The sequence below is a fragment of the Nymphalis io genome, chromosome 27 (genome assembly GCF_905147045.1).
Source record: "Nymphalis io chromosome 27, ilAglIoxx1.1, whole genome shotgun sequence".
Classification (NCBI taxonomy): Eukaryota; Metazoa; Arthropoda; class Insecta; order Lepidoptera; family Nymphalidae; genus Nymphalis; species Nymphalis io.
In genome coordinates, this window is record NC_065914.1 from 2,765,333 (window position 1) to 2,781,854 (window position 16,522).

The 16,522-nt window shown below is 42.0% G+C and overlaps 2 protein-coding genes across 4 annotated transcripts in view; one reads left to right on the forward strand and one right to left on the reverse strand.

Annotated features, from left to right (window-relative positions):
- Nucleotides 1–16,522, reverse strand: part of LOC126778942 (fatty acyl-CoA reductase wat-like) — a 280,657-nt gene that overhangs the window by 78,446 nt on the left and 185,689 nt on the right. The window lies entirely within an intron of this gene.
- The window catches only part of LOC126778769 (neurofibromin-like), a 76,559-nt gene that overhangs the window by 57,330 nt on the left and 2,707 nt on the right, over nt 1–16,522 (forward strand). For 2 of the 3 annotated variants that reach the window (XM_050502400.1, XM_050502401.1), the window contains exons 51-62: nt 341–481; nt 1,029–1,108; nt 2,474–2,649; nt 2,720–2,832; nt 9,731–9,814; nt 10,706–10,810; nt 11,735–11,864; nt 12,795–12,870; nt 13,974–14,061; nt 14,649–14,747; nt 15,320–15,493; nt 16,401–16,454. In XM_050502400.1, the coding sequence (XP_050358357.1) occupies nt 341–481; nt 1,029–1,108; nt 2,474–2,649; nt 2,720–2,832; nt 9,731–9,814; nt 10,706–10,810; nt 11,735–11,864; nt 12,795–12,870; nt 13,974–14,061; nt 14,649–14,747; nt 15,320–15,493; nt 16,401–16,445 (1,311 nt within the window). In that variant the 3' untranslated portion in view covers nt 16,446–16,454. Of the gene's footprint in view, nt 1–340; nt 482–1,028; nt 1,109–2,473; nt 2,650–2,719; nt 2,833–9,730; nt 9,815–10,705; nt 10,811–11,734; nt 11,865–12,794; nt 12,871–13,973; nt 14,062–14,648; nt 14,748–15,319; nt 15,494–16,400; nt 16,455–16,522 lie in introns of those variants that run through there. The other variant, XM_050502402.1, reaches the window with a different exon arrangement.

The following is a 16,522-nucleotide window of genomic DNA, read 5'->3' on the forward strand; positions in this document are numbered from 1 at the left end:
TAATGTCCCTAAAGGACTATTAAGAAGTATGAACCATTTATTTACAATGGAATCTAAGATATTATGGCTCCCTCTCCTTTCAAAACCAAACTTGCTTAAAGCTTGCATAATGTTGACCAATCCTACCACTTAATAATTACCTAATAAGTAATTAACAGCCAGTAAACGTCCCACTGATGGGTACATTCCCTCCTCTCGAGAGGGCTTATTGGACACGAGTTGCCACAATTTCATGAAGCCATGATTTTCTTGAACCGGTAATCTCCCGTTACTATTCACGAGTTCCAGCCACTGGCGATCTCGGTTCTCTATATACATTGGTCATATTTTATCCCAACAGGAATCACCAATCCACAAAGCGCTGTTCTGGGTCGCGTTATCCGTTCTACAGTTGGACGACCCGACGCTATACGCGGCCGGTCTCGCCCTGATGGAACAGAATTTACACACCCTGGACTCGCAAGGAGCTTTTGATAATAAAGTACGTGAAGCAGTTATTATTATTTTACGTTCAAATATTCTGGCAGTCTGACAAATGAGCCATCGGCTGGTAAGTGGTCACCACCGCTATAGATATTGGCGCTGAAAGAAATATTAACCACCACCAACTTACCATAAGAGAAAATATAACAGAAAAATCAAATCTTTTGATTACTTTGTTCAACATAGACTACACCTACTTATTGTTAGTCAAATTAGAAACTACTTCCGGTTCTAAAAATAAATATACTGACTTGAGAAGATCCGGCGAAAGAAACTCGGCGGGTTATTTTATCAAGTCTCGTTTACGAACTTTCAGTATAAAAAATAGCCAGCAGGCGATCGTTTCATTCCCACAACTATAAATTCACTAATTGTATAATAAACTTTTGTAAACAAGCGTTCGTTTAATTTTTTTATACTATTAACAGAAGCATTTCGTACGCTTTCTGGGATCCTGCTGTAGAACCGTATACATTAGCTCATATAAATTGAAGCTGCAAGCCGCAGAGATGCGTTCATGACATTTAATCATTTGTGTTCAACAGACATTGGAGGATGTGTTGATGGAAACACGGAAGCCCCTCGAATGGCACTTCGAGCCACTCGATCACGCCGTCGGACTGAGGTGAGTACATTGTTAAACATATAATCGAACCCATTTAGTATACAGTAAGAAATAATTAAATAATCATTTATTTTTTATTTACATAGAACGATATGTCACTAAAATATGAGAGGACACTGATTTCTGTAATACAGGTCTTTGAGCCTAGCTCAGAAATCAGGAATTTCATTATAATTTGTAACTTTTTATGTGATTCATATTCAACGTTTAAAGTGCCCTTTGAAATTAGTGGAGTTTCGCTTGTATGATCATACTGTGCCCTTATTATTCTTAAATACATATTTCTATATATTTATTTTATGTATTTATTTGTAAATACACACTTTCAACATACATACAAAACATTTATAAATGAACTTTTAAAACAATAATATGCATATCAATTACAAGTATAAATAGCACTTCCAGATTCATAAATGAAAAATTATAATAAAAATCAGTAAAAAATAAATAAGAGATATCATAATAATAATTTAAATTATAAAAAATATTAATTAAAACTAATCATGCATTTTATCATAATTAAAAAACTTATTTCTAAAGATTGAGGGAGGGTCATAAAAATTTTCAATGCCAGGAATCGATTTAATGATATTTATTACACAACAGTACCAAGCCTGTTTACCAATATGAGACTCACGCATGGCGTATAAAATATTTTTTTATTATATAAATCCAAGATCCTTTTGTCAATCACTATGAAAGTTGCCACATATATTCGTGTAAAAATACGAGTGAACGTTGTACAATAGAGGGCGCTGCACGATTTGTATTTACACAGGCGGACAACGTTTTCCGGTCTTTCCTTTTTATATATGTATATAATAAGTAGGCGGACTGGCAAATAGGCCACTTGGTGGTAAGTGGTCACCAACGCCCATAAAAAATAGCTATTTAAAAAATTTTAAACGATCTTTCTATTACCAATGCGCTGCCAACCTCGGAAATTAAGATGTTATATGTCATGCGTCTGTAGTTACTGGCTCACTGGCAAATCCGGGATGCAATTTTTAGCCGTTTCAAAGATTATCCCAGACTAACAGACACATTTATTTGCACATTTTATTTGTGCAGACACACAGACAAATAAAAATAAATGAATGTTTTGGTTTCGGTAACTCGAAAATAGCCATATTAAATTTAAAAGGGGCAGGTATTTTCAAATCACAGACAGATTTTTCAATTGTAGTTATTTGTATAGATTTATGTAGATTAAGCATTATTTTTCGGTGCTAATAAATTAAGAGAATCAAATCCACGTTACATGTAATGTGTTTGGGTTATCTGTAAAATAATAATAATAATAAAGCAACGAATGCCGCGATTCTATTAAAAAACCCGCGCCGACGTGTTCAATCCCGCCAGCTTCCGCTCCAACTTCCACTTCGCGCTGGTGGGCCACCTCATCAAGGGGTTCCGCCACCCGGCGGGCGGCACGGTGTCGCGCGCGTGCCGCGTGCTGTCCGCGCTGCTCGCCCTCGCCGCGCGCCCCGCCCGCGACAAGTTCCAGCTCACCACGCGCACCGTCGCCTACCTCACGGGTACCGCACTGCAGTACACCGCCGCTTCTCTTCGAACGTTCTTTAACTTTTGACTTATCGTATGTTACAGCGCTGGTGTGCGTCAGCGAGGAGGTCCGGTCGCGGTGTCCCGTCGAGCGCTCGCTGCCGAAATGGTTGCCGGATAATTGCGACCACTACTGTCCCGCCGTTGAACGCCGTCGGGTATGTGACGATGTTTATTGCGTCATTTTTAAATCGATCACAGCCCACTACTGGACCCGACTTTTGCCTTCTGTCCTCGAGTCTTTCCCAAGTTTCAGAGCTCACGAACGCGCATACCAAGAACGCACACATGGAGCACCTTTCGATAGCCAACTGTGTTCGTATATCCAAATGTGGACTTAAAACATTGTGTAGACACTACAAATCCCTTTATTTTTTTTATATTGGAAATATATCAAGAATTTAAATTGCGTAATGGATGATTCCACCCCGAGCATTAATATCCCCACGCAATCCCCATCAACTCTCTCCACCTCTCCTCTACCAGCCAAAATTTTAACACCTACATACACCAGCGCCTCCTCTCCAAAACCTGCTCCTTACTTCACTTTACTCGTTACATTATTATTATTTTTATTATTACTCCTCACTCTCAAATCTGTTTGATGACTGACTTAGTTTTATGGGTGAGTGATGCGTGTGTTAGGGTCTGTGAGAATATTATAATAAGAAATGAAACTCACGCGGATGGTCCATAAACGTGTATATTATATACACGTTATACACACAATATATGCACACAGAAGAAATAACGTTATACAGGCATAGAAGATCACATATGTACACATAAACACGAGCACAATACTTAAACACAAAGCGAATTATTTTTGAAGCGCAAGTAACGGTTATGACGGTGGTAGAATAATGAATAATGCGTAAGTCGTAAACGTTGGTAGGATCATTCGTAGCCAATATAAAAGATCCGTCGCTCCAATGCGCTTGCACCGGTAGGCGGGGCCTCAACACAGAACAAAGGACGACGTCACAACGGAGATAAGCAGTGCGGTTGTCCACTGTGTACGTTCGATCGTCCGTTGTGTCGTCAATCCAATATTCTATGTTGAGTTGGAATGTGTTGTGTAGACAGTTTGTTTGGATGTGTGTTTATGTATGTTTATAATATGTGTGTAAGTATGTATGTTAGTGGGATGCACATGTGGTGGACGCCACATCACTTCCCCCCAGAGAGCGTCCCTACGGACGGTAAAAATCCGGGAATCGGACCTTTCGACCCGAGCGAGTTGCTCGGACATCGGGGCACACAGCATCTTTAGCTTGGCTGATGTTGCCGTGCTGGACTTCGATGCTTGTGGCGGGTTCTGTGGCCATGTACGCTGGTTTTAGACGGTCGATGGAGACGGAGACCTGTTTACCCTTGACTAGGATTCTAAAGACTTTGTCTCCGCTTTGTACAACCTTATAAGGGCCGGTGTATGGTGGTTGTAAAGATCCCCGCACCGCGTCTTCCCTGAGTAATACGTGGGTGGAGGAAGCGAGGTCTTTAAATACGAAGACTTTATTATTCGCGTGACGTGAGGCTGGAGAGGGTCGGAGATCATTAACTATCCTGTGCAGGCGAGCGGTGAAGTCGGAAAGGTCCTTGGTACCGTCTACACAGGAATTGAAAAATTCTCCGGGGAGGCGAAGAGGTTCGCCATATACGAGCTCCGCGGATGAAGAGTTGAGATCTTCTTTGATGCAACTGCGCATGCCAAGGAGGACCAGAGGTAGCGATTCGGTCCAATGGCTATCGGCATGGCACATGATCGATGATTTCAGCTGTCGATGAAATCGCTCTACAAGACCATTGCATGCGGGGTGGTAGGCGGTGGTTCGTCGATGATGAAACCCGGCTATCTTGGACAGGCAGTTAAACAGAGCGGACTCGAACTGACGTCCGCGGTCGGTAACGATGTCTGTCGGACAGCCAAAACGGGATATCCATCCCGACAGCAGTGCCTTGCCAACCGTCTCAGCTGTTATGTCTGCGATAGGTATCGCCTCAGGCCATCTAGTAAAACGGTCTACAGCTGTGAGGCAATATTTGAAACCTTCAGATGGCGGAAGAGGTCCCACTAGGTCAATGTGAATTTGAGTGAACCTGGCTCGTGGTAATTCGAAGGTGCCTAATGGTGCTGTCACATGTCTTGTGACCTTGGCACGTTGGCAATCCAGGCACTTCCGTGACCATTCGCGGCAGTCTTTCCGCACACCTGGCCACACGTATCGCTGCGATACAAGTTTGGCAGTCGCATTAGCACCAGGGTGACTAAGGCAGTGCAGACTGTCGAAGACTTGACGCCTAAGTGATTTAGTCACGAATGGTCTCGGCATAGGGGTGCTTACGTCACAGTATAGTGACATTAGGCTACCGTCAATTGTCTTCTTCTAGAGGCGGAGTGAAGATTCACCACCGAGTAGAAGTGTTAATTCAGGGTCGTTGATTTGGGATTTGGCGAGTGTTTCAATGGCGACAGGGCTCTGTAGTGCGTCCACCCGGGACAAGGCATCAGCAACAACATTATCTTTGCCAGATATATGCTGAATGTCTGTGGTGAACTGCGCTATGAAATCCAGGTGTCTATACTGACGAGGGGAGCTGCTACTTTTCCTCTCGTGGAAGGCGTAAAGCAATGGCTTGTGGTCAGTATAGACTGTGAAATGTCGCGCCTCTAGCATGTGGCGAAAGTGTTTGATTCCCTCGTAGATAGCAAGAAGAAGGAAAGGAAGGAAGAAGGGAATACTTTTGCTGTGCCGGACTCAGTTTCCGTGAGAAAAAATGCTAGCGGTTGCCAAATCCCATCTTTGTGTTGCTGCAAGACTGCCCCCATAGCCTGGTCAGACGCATCTGTGACGAGAGCTAGTTTGGCCTGGATATCTGGGTGTGCAAGTAAAGTGGCATCACAAAGACTCTCCTTACTCTGGTTAAATGCTGCGAGAGCTTCGCCAGATATATGGACTGGGTGGGAGCCCTTCACTGAACCAGTGAGTAAGGCGTGGAGGGGCTGTTGGATTTTAGCAGCCTGAGGTATAAATCGCCTGTAAAAATTCAACATACCTAGGTAACGTCTCAGCTGTTGGACGGTTTTAGGTACTGGGAATTGCTTGATGGCGTCTACCTTAGAGTATAAGGGCTTGGTACCAGCTGCCGAAATTCTGTAACCTAAAAACGTTACCTCCTCGGCACCGAAGACACACTTGGCTGAGTTGACCAGCATGCCGTAGTCTCGCATTCTCCCGAACAGTTGATGCAGATGCTTCTCGTGTTCGGCCTGACTTTTGGAGAAAACCAGGAAGTCATCCAGGTAAGGGTAAACAAAATCTAACCCGCGAGTCATCTCGTCAACCAACCTTTGAAACGTTTGGCCTGCGTTCCTGAGACCAAAGGTCATGAATGGGAACTCGAACAAACCAAACGGGGTTGTAATGGCAGTTTTTGGGATGTCATCTTCACTAACCGGCACTTGGTTGTAAGCTTTAACCAAGTCGATTGTAGAAAAAATTGTACAACCTGATATATTATGCGCGAAATCGTGGAATGTCGGATGGGGTACATGTCCGGAATTGTCCTCGCGTTGAGCTTGCGGTAGTCCCCGCAAGGTCGCCATCCGTTGTCCTTCTTCGGAGCTAAATGTAATGGCGACGACCATGGACTGTCTGAAGGACGTGCAGTGCCGTTGCTCAGCATAATCTCGAATTCGCGCTTAGCTATGGTGAGCTTATCGGGAGCTAACCTGCGGGGAGTGCAAGATATGGGAGGTCCAGGTGTGGTGCGTATATGGTGTACGGTGTTATGCCTAGGTGTGCAAGGCATACCGGATGGTCGGATTAATCTTTGGTATTGCGACAGAATAGAATGGTATCGAGATTCACCAGTCATGACCTTTACAGAAAAAGCATTGCAAGTATCTTTATTGTAGTAAAGCTCAGCAATTGAAGTAAGTGAGGTGATATTGTCTACTAGGCGCTTATTTTTTACGTCTACAGATAAATTGTATTTACAAAGAAAGTCTACACCTATGATAGCTTTGGTTACATCCGCAACAATAAAGCGCCAAGGAAAATCCCTGCGTAAGCCTAGATCTAAATTAAAATTAACAAAACCATACGTGTTGATGACACTGCCGTTAGCCGCCGACAGTTGATAGCCAGTCTGCTTGCACTGGTTGTGTTGGGCCCGAGGAAATACGCACAGGTCACTGCCCGTGTCGATAAGGAACTCGTTCTTGGTCCGGCGGTCAGTGACGAATAGACGACCTGGTGTTGGGTTGGAGCAATCGGTAGTCGTCATTACCGACTGCTTTGAGAGTTTCCCGCCTTCGAAAAGTCACACGGCTTTATGCACTTCGTTGCGCCGTCCCTAAACCGTTGGTGATACCAGCATATCGGATACTTCCGATAGCTGGACTCGGAACGTCTGGATGATCCACTTCTGTCACGGCGCTGATGTCGAGTCCTCGAGCGGGGTCGTCTGCCAAGCTCAAGGGTCAGATCCTTAACCATTCTCCGCAATTCGGCGATCTCACCAGCCATGGACTGTAAACTGGGTCCATGCGCAGATGTCGCAGCAATGTGGTGCGGTGGGGATGCTATATCTTGCACTCTGTCGGCCAAGTCTGCAAGGGTCTCTAGTGGGCTATGAGGCTGTGATGCGAGAAGGGTCTGGATGTTTCCGGGCAGGCGACTGCACCAGATGGTACGGAGAAAGTCCTCAGGCACGTTCTGGCCCGCGAGGTTCTGGAGATGACGCAGGAATTGGGATGGCTTTCTATCTCCAAGGTCTTCATGCATGAGAAGCTGTTTCACCTTACGCTCTTGAGAAGCCGAAAGTCGCTTGATTAGCTCGGTTTTTAATTTATTGTATTTATCAGCAGCAGGTGGAGCCAGTAAAATATCCTTGACCTCGCGCGAATATTGGTGGTCGAGGTTGCCGATGACGTAATTGAACTTGGTGGAGTCACCAGTAATTCCGGCGTTCGCGAATAGAGCCTCGACTTGTGCGAACCAGACTTCCGGGTCATCAGGGTAAAAAGATGGTAGTCGAAGACCGGCGTTAAAAGTTCCAGAGCGTTCGCCGTCAGTATTAACGCGCTGCATAGGGCGTGGTTTTCGCTTGGTCACGTTATGACCGCCATTTTGTGAAGTGCATGACTTAGCAGAATCGCTGCTTTCGCTCATGGTGTTCTTTAAAAATTACAGCTCGGGGTCACCAGTTATGGGTGAGTGATGCGTGTGTTAGGGTCTGTGAGAATATTATAATAAGAAATGAAACTCACGCGGATGGTCCATAAACGTGTATATTATATACACGTTATACACACAATATATGCACACAGAAGAAATAACGTTATACAGGCATAGAAGATCACATATGTACACATAAACACGAGCACAATACTTAAACACAAAGCGAATTATTTTTGAAGCGCAAGTAACGGTTATGACGGTGGTAGAATAATGAATAATGCGTAAGTCGTAAACGTTGGTAGGATCATTCGTAGCCAATATAAAAGATCCGTCGCTCCAATGCGCTTGCACCGGTAGGCGGGGCCTCAACACAGAACAAAGGACGACATCACAACGGAGATAAGCAATGCGGGTTGTCCACTGTGTACGTTCGATCGTCCGTTGTGTCGTCAATCCAATATTCTATGTTGAGTTGGAATGTGTTGTGTAGTATGTTTGTTTGGACGTGTGTTTATGTATGTTTATAATATGTGTGTAAGTATGTATGTTAGTGGGATGCACATGTGGTGGACGCCACAGTTTGATAGTTCAGGGACAGGAGCAATTGATTTACGTACTTCTCGAGGCATAAGTGTCAACACTACCAACTTTGAGCGAACAAAAAAAGCACAATTAAATTTTCATTGATCCGACTCGGGGTACTACTCAGGACGTGAAGCTTGCAGCCTAGCCATACTGGCCAATAAACCGAAAAGACAGTGTCGCTTTTAATAAGTCAAAGGATTTGCTCATGTAAACGGCTGGTTAAGTATCATTGATAGTCATACAATGTACAAGCGGTAGGCGCGTCCATGTACACGAAGCCTTAAAACCTTTCAGATATAATCGATAATGCTGTCCTTACTAGTTTTACTTATAGCTTTATTTACCTACCCATTGTTCTATATACAAAGGGATGGTGCTTTTCTAAATGCGAAATGGTAACAACAATATTTTCTATACCCATAATATAAAAGCCAAAACCATAGACTAAGATAACTACAAAACATTCGCTCTTAGCGAAATTCGCTTATATCTGAAAAGTAAATCCATAGCTAGGTATTTATCAATTTCCCCACTAGCGAATATTTTAGTTAAATTTATGAAACGTGGAACCAGAATTATGATATTGAATGATTGAAGACAATTTTATTCGCGAACGAATTTCTTTTACATTTCGTAATAATAGTGTTATCAACATATATTTACTTTGTTAATTTCCGATATTAGAACAGCAGTTTTTTTCAGCTCAACTAAGATCTTGTATTGAAAGTTTCAAAGCTCTATCCACGCTACAGATAATTATCAATAACACTTGGCACTGTAAATAACACGATACGCACAAATTTTGGATCCACGTTTGTTCGTGTTACGATTTTAAGTCAAAATGTCGTCAACGACTTGGTTTTTTCTGTTTAGAGTATATGCTCTTTAGCGGAAGGACAAATGGGCCTCGATAAAGTAAAAAATATTAACTGCTACCTGCTTATTAAATTTTACCAATCTTGGGAACTAAGATGTTGTGTCCCTTGTGACTAGTTATACTGGCACACTCACCGTTGAAACCGGAAGACAACGATACTAATTATTGCTGATTAGTGGTAGAATGTTTGAAGAGTGGGTGGTACAAACCCAGACGGGCACAAAGCCCGTACCTAGTAATGTCATGTCCCCAAAACCGCTGATCTACGAAATCTTTTCAAAATGGGCAAATGGATGGGCAAAAGTAAGACAAAATAATATATTAAACCAAGTTGTATCGAAATTTTGCCTTTAATTCGTACCAAGCAACCATATCGTTCAAATTATAAATAACCATTTTGAAACGCAGGATAGCGAAGGTCGTGCTCACAGTGTGCAGCACGGTGCGACCGGGGACGCCGCGAGGGACTTGGAAATTGACAGCGGACTCGACGTGAGTTGTCCTATTCTGGTCCTATTTTTGTAGAACATTCCGAACCGGTTGTAGCTTTACTTGAATATAATCTAAAATGACTATTCAAAAGTGCTAAATACTTGAATGAAATCAACATAGATTTATAGAGATGCCTAAATTGCCAGATCACTTGTTATCCAAAGTTCGCGGATTAAAATATCTGGAGTATCTACCCCAGATTTATGCCCAGGCCAACAAGGCACCGGCACCACCAGCCGAGGGTGACCACCAAGCCCAGAATAATATAATTTTACTCTAACCGCTTCGGAATGAGGAGGTCTTAAAGCCAGTGTCAGGGTCTTTCGATCTAGAGATCGAAAGACCCTGTGATAGATCACATCATAAGAAAATATCGTGAGGGTGGGATTGTGTAGGATAAAATAGTACCATATGTGTTACACGGGCACTGGAGTAACATCGAGGAATAAATCCAAAACTTTCTCCTTAAGAGACGAGGAGTGTAAACAAACACTTGAAATCGTAATGAAAAACCTGAGATTATATTGTAACGTTTTATAATAAGCTATTCAGTAAACCAAATAGGTGTTTTTGCCCTCTATAGAAGTCAACCCGCTTTTTTCTATTCTTTTAACTCGTTACTATATTTGATGTGTAAATATCTTAGCCCGAGGTGCTAAGATATTTACACATCAAATATACACTGTATACTTGATACAAACTGAGACTTCGAGTGTCAAACGAGTGAGCGTAAGATTTCGAGCGTCAGATGACGTCAGCGTGAGATTTGTCATTGTAAGTGTGTTAACGTGTGCGTGAGATCAGTACAAGAGCTTACATGTTTACACAAAAATTCTCATGAGTACCTATGCACCCACAAATATAATCAATAACTTCACCAATATCTTCTAGCCGGTAGACGATGACGGTCGTGGTTCTCCCGGCAGCACGGACGAGACTGAACGCCCTTCGTCCACCAAGTCTGGCGATAGCGATTGCCCGGATGCCGCTACGAAGGTGACTATTATGCAGCTAATTTTTTTTGTTTTAAGATTATAATGGGAACTGTTCGTATGGGGTATAATAGAACCACCTCTGCCCGGGGTATCATGAATAACTTCAATATCACATATCTATGAAAAAAATATATTATAATATATTTGAAGACGTAAGAATTATGTAAAATCGAAAATAAAATATAGTATATGACATTTTAATGGCCGCCATTGTCGTCCAATATGTTGATTTTATTAAATCAGTCAGTGCGCCCGTCCGGCGCTGGCGCTGTCCTGAGAGCGAGAGACCAAGAGACCGCGGGGTCGCTAGACAAACGATCACACGAGCTGCTGACATACTCCTTTATATTTTATATTTCCATCAGTCGGCTACATAATAAAATAGGCATCTTATATATAGGGGTCTCATACCAACCTACATGACATACATCACGTCGTGTGGTGTTGCTATTCTAATGAGTGACGTCGTATACCCGCTTAAATTTATTATCTCTGACATATATATCACAACATGTATTATATTCAAAGTTGTATGTTGTAGTATTTTAAAGTTGCACAAGTGATATTACAGTTAGCATGTGTGTGCACAAACACAAGTGCACACTATTTCTAACTCTCATAATCCGATACGATTGGAAATCCGCAATAGCGCGATTTTAAGGGGTTTTTGCCCTCGCATGACCACCGTGGAACCCGCTTTCGCCAGTGGGTTTCCTGAATCGACAGAAAAACCCAATAACTTTTACTTGGTAGGCCTTTGTCTACCTCTCCGGGTACCACCGGGTACTACCGGGTGGTTTGTCTACCACTCACTCATCATATTATGTACCATCAAACAAAAATAATATCGTTGTATTCCAGTTTCAATATATAAGTGTATATATTTTCGACGATACATGTATTTATGTTTTTTTTTCCTTGCTAGCAATCATCTCAAGACAAAGAGTCTAGCAGTCCGGAATGCAACTCGCTGCTAGACCCGTCCGTGCTCTGCGACTTCACCACGCAGGCGCTCGTCTTGACCGTTCTCGCCACACTGGTTAAATATACCACAGGTAATAAATAATAATAAATAAGGAATAATACTCAACACAGAATACCATAGATAATAAATAAGCGTGTTAATAAATAAACGATTTAGTAATAATTGATTTCGAGACAAGATGTGGAGAAATGAATTAGTTTTTAATTTACATATATGATTTAATTGTCAAAAAATAAAATGAAAGATAAGGAATTCAAGTAATTTTTGGCACAATGTTTTGTCCTTCTCTTTCGAAAGTCACATTATTACAGAAAGAGACAGTCGGTGTGAAACCGTTTATCCGTCTTAAGTTATAAAGTTTGTAGTTTTAGTACGTATCGAAAACAACAGATGGCGTTAATAGTGTTTTAAATCGCGCTAGCGCATTTTATTTATAATTTATATTATATTAGTGACAAAACATTACTTGTATAACAAAAAATATTTCTCGTTCGGTTCAATAGATGGCGTTAGCAGTGCTTTAAATAGCTCCCATGTGTTGTTGTCTGAATGTGTTCGGTTATTTGCTCTCAAGGTTAGCAATTGCACCGATATGTGGATGAATGTATGACGATTTTTATACTGATTTATATATGTTTGATTGTAATAACGCATTAATATATACACACAATGTATATACATTCAAACACAGATGCACTCTATTTCTTCACTTCAAGTTGCAGGTAAAGTTGTTGGTCATGTACTTCAGTTCAAGTACATGACCAACAACTTTACCTGCTTTCCGAGGCACGGAAGTGTACTTCCAACTTCCAGACTCTGAGCCGCTACTGAGAATCTTTAACAGAAAAACTCGATAACTTTTTTATCGGCCCGACCGGATTAGATGTCGGATTTGAACCCAGGATCTCGCGATCTGTGGCGTTATAGCTAGCCACTAGACGAAGAGGCAGTCATTACACTCATTACATACAGTATACATGTATATTTATCTTGTATATAGATGAAGATGAAATAAGGATACTGTACCAGTACCTGGCGGAGGGCTCAGTGGTGTTCCCGAAAGTGTTTCCCGTCATGTAAGTATTTATTTTTATTAAGTATTTATATATAACCATTATTATGACCTCTGTATTTATATATAACATAACAGCTCGTTGATGACCCATAACTGAACAAATCTTAAGTACGTTATATACTTTTCTATATCCCTGATATTTCGTATGTAAAATTTCATGATGTTCGGTTGAGTAGGTAAGACGTGATAGGTCTGACGCTCTCAGCGTCACGGTAGCATGCAAAAACGATTCCGTGGCGCTCCTCGTTAAGACGGAAAGGGTACCGCTGGTTTTTTAGTGGCTATTCCGATGTTCGGGGCGCACTCGGTGCCTTGGACACCGGCGGGCCCCACGTACCCCCCACTGTTCCCGTGGGGGAAACGCGTAATGTGTTTTTCCAGCGTTAAAAAAAAAGGTAACACGTGATAACGTAACAAACAAACTCCCTTTCGCTTTTATAATATATGTGAAGAAATAAAACCGACCCTATAAAAATGAATGAAGTATTCGAATTTTAGTCATGAATCTGTAGAATAACAGCTGTGCTAGATGAAGTGTGTTCAGCAATCGTCAAAGTGACTTGGTCTAAATTATTCAATACAATTCATAAAATTACTTTTACCAGGGAGATTGTCTGTCGCCTTAGAGGGGGGATTTGACAGAAAAAAAACCGCTGAGTTTCTTTCGCCGGTTCTTCTCAGGTCTGAGGTGCTTATTTCCGAACCGGTGGTAGATTTATGACAATCAATAAGTATGTGTAACGCTTCTATATTGAATAAGATTTTTGATTTTTGACTTTGAGTCGCTCCGGGTCTTACTTGGCACAAAGGTTGTCCATTACCATACAGCGTGGAAATGTGGCCTGTGTTATGGGCTTTGCGTCGGGTGGGAATCGAGAGGGACTTTTTTAAATTTGATTCAAAAAAAGTCATTAAAAAATACATAAAATTTTTGAATACATGATAAAAAGAATACATATTGTTTACAAACAATTTGGTTATTTCTATAAATGAAATTGATAATCGCTATGACTTTATTCACGTCCGCTGATGAGTAGGGTACCATTAACTACCATGGTCCATCATAATCAGACGAGTCATCGATATTTTTAATTATCATTACAGCCACAGTCTCCTGGATATGAAGATCAACCATGTTCTAATGCATTGCCACGATCAAGTGATTCTGAGCGCGGTACAGAGCATCATACAGGTAATAATTTTTTTTTGGCATTGGCATTGTAAGATATGTTAACCATCACTTAAATCGCCAATGCGCCACCAACTTTGGGAGCTAAGATGTTAAGTCCCTTGTGCCTGTAATTACACTGGCTCACTCACCCTTTAAGCCGGAAGACAACAATACCAAGTACTGCTGTTTTGCGGTAGAATGTCTGATGAGTGGGTGGTAACTACCCAGACGAGCTTGCACAAAGCCCTACCACCAGTGAAAAGAAGAAAAGAAAAGAGTAACTAATAATAATATAAATTTTTATTGCCACACGTAATAAGGAACATCAAAATAAAATTAAATGAATGCCTAAGGAGGTGGCTCAGCTTAACCTGCAACGGGAACACGTTCCCATGCAGAGCTGTTTTTGAGCCATCCCCTCCTCCCTGAGATGTAAGGTGGGTGAGACTGCAGGGTTAACTGTGATTCTGTTTCTGCGTGCGTGTATAATCTCTAAAAGAAACTACCGAGTATCTTGCCGATTCTTTTCGGTTCTATATTGTAACATGGACTTAAAAGCACTCTTAATAGTCTACTTGAATACATTTTGATTTTGAAACAACTTTCAGAATATGATAGCGTCGGAGGACGCGAGTCAGCAGCAGCTGCACTACATGCAGAGTTGCGGCTTCGGAGGCCTCTGGAGGTTCGCGGGGCCCTTCACCAAGGTATGTCCTTGAAATCAGAAAATAAATTACTTGAAGAAGAGCCGGTGTTAAAAATATAGCTGGCATGACTAGTACATTAAAGTGGCAGTACCCTGGTCACGTATGTCGAAGGACCGATGGCTATTGGATCAGACGACGCCTAGGATCGGCAATCATAATGTAAAGCGTCCTTTAATCACGTGGATCTGAAGAAGGTGCTGGACTGGAAGGCGGAGAACCGAGAGTGTTGGCGCAATTTCGTAGAGACCAAATCTCTAGCAGCGGATGATGTTTATATAGCATATAAGAATTGCAGTTAAATTACAACTCAATAGGTTGCTACAATCTGCAATCTCCTGTCTGCGATATAAAAATTTAGATTTTGTCGTTATGAATTGAAATCAATGTTTGTTCACGTGTCTTTTGTGACATCAAGTCTACTAATAATAAATATATTCATTGCACAGGTAAAAAAATAACAAAAAGGCTTATTAACAAAAAATATTTGTTTTTTTTTTAATTTCCTGGTATTATGGAAAATATATTATAGGCAGTAGAATTCGTGCGCACTCACTATCGACTGTACCCCCTAGAACCAGTGCACGGTGGTGAGCAGCAAGCTCGTGTTCTGCCTGAGGATGATGGTGCAAACCTGTCTCCCGGATGACGACTGCGTGCGGCAACCGCCCCCCGACCCCGACCGACCCGATCGACTCGACCGACCTGAGCGCCACTCGACCTGCACGACCTCGACCAGTGGTTTCCGGGTAAATACATACCTGCATACGTGCATACATACATATAAGGTCCTCGGTTTCGGCCACGGCGGCCAATCTCTTTCGATAGAAAAACCCAATAACTTATTATTGACTTGAGATTTGAACTGCGGCCTTACATCTAGCCACTAGACCAACGAGGCATACAAACATACATACATTATTACATACATAATCAAATCAAAATATCTTTATTCAAATAGACTTCTACGAGTAATTATGAATCGTCAAGCGCTACCACCGGTAGGTGCCTATAATTACACTGGCTCACTCACCCTTCAAACCGGAACATAACAATACCAAGTACTGCTGTTTTGCGGTAGAATATCTGATGAGTGTGTGGTACCTACCCGGACGAGCTTGCACAAAGCTCTACCACCAGTAAAACCCACTAACGCAGCCACTGATCCACGCGCGATATGCCGCCTGCTTAGGTTACGCGTACCCTTGCTGATGAGATCTGAGTGAGGAATGTAGTATTCCATCCCTAACAGAATCTCATCAGCGACAGCAGCGGCGCTGGCAGTCGGGTCATTCCCATTGAAACAACGTTCCTTCCAAGGAACTGACGCGTAGTAATCGCGCATACCGTCCTAATCTGCCGACTTCTAGTGCCAAACGCGACGTTTGCATACCGCTGGTGGCAGCGGCTTGGCTTGTGCCAGTATACCTAGAAATGATTTAACTTTATTAAGACTGAAGCTATTCCGTTTCTAGTATAAACACATTTTTCGAAACAGTTGCACGCTTCAACGCGTACACTACTACAAACTTGTTTCTACACACACACATACACAACGTATACAAACAAACACGCACACACGCACACGCCTTATTTTCTTTCTGTATCTTATTTCCACGTTCACATCTAACATAACCGATTTCTTAATTTTTCCAGGGTAATCGCCAACCTACAATATTCTGTCCAGATCAAGAGTCGTAGTTTAATAATGTAAGTATCAAAAACTGTGTCAAATATTATTAAGAAAATCAATTATTTTATAATATAAAATATATAAA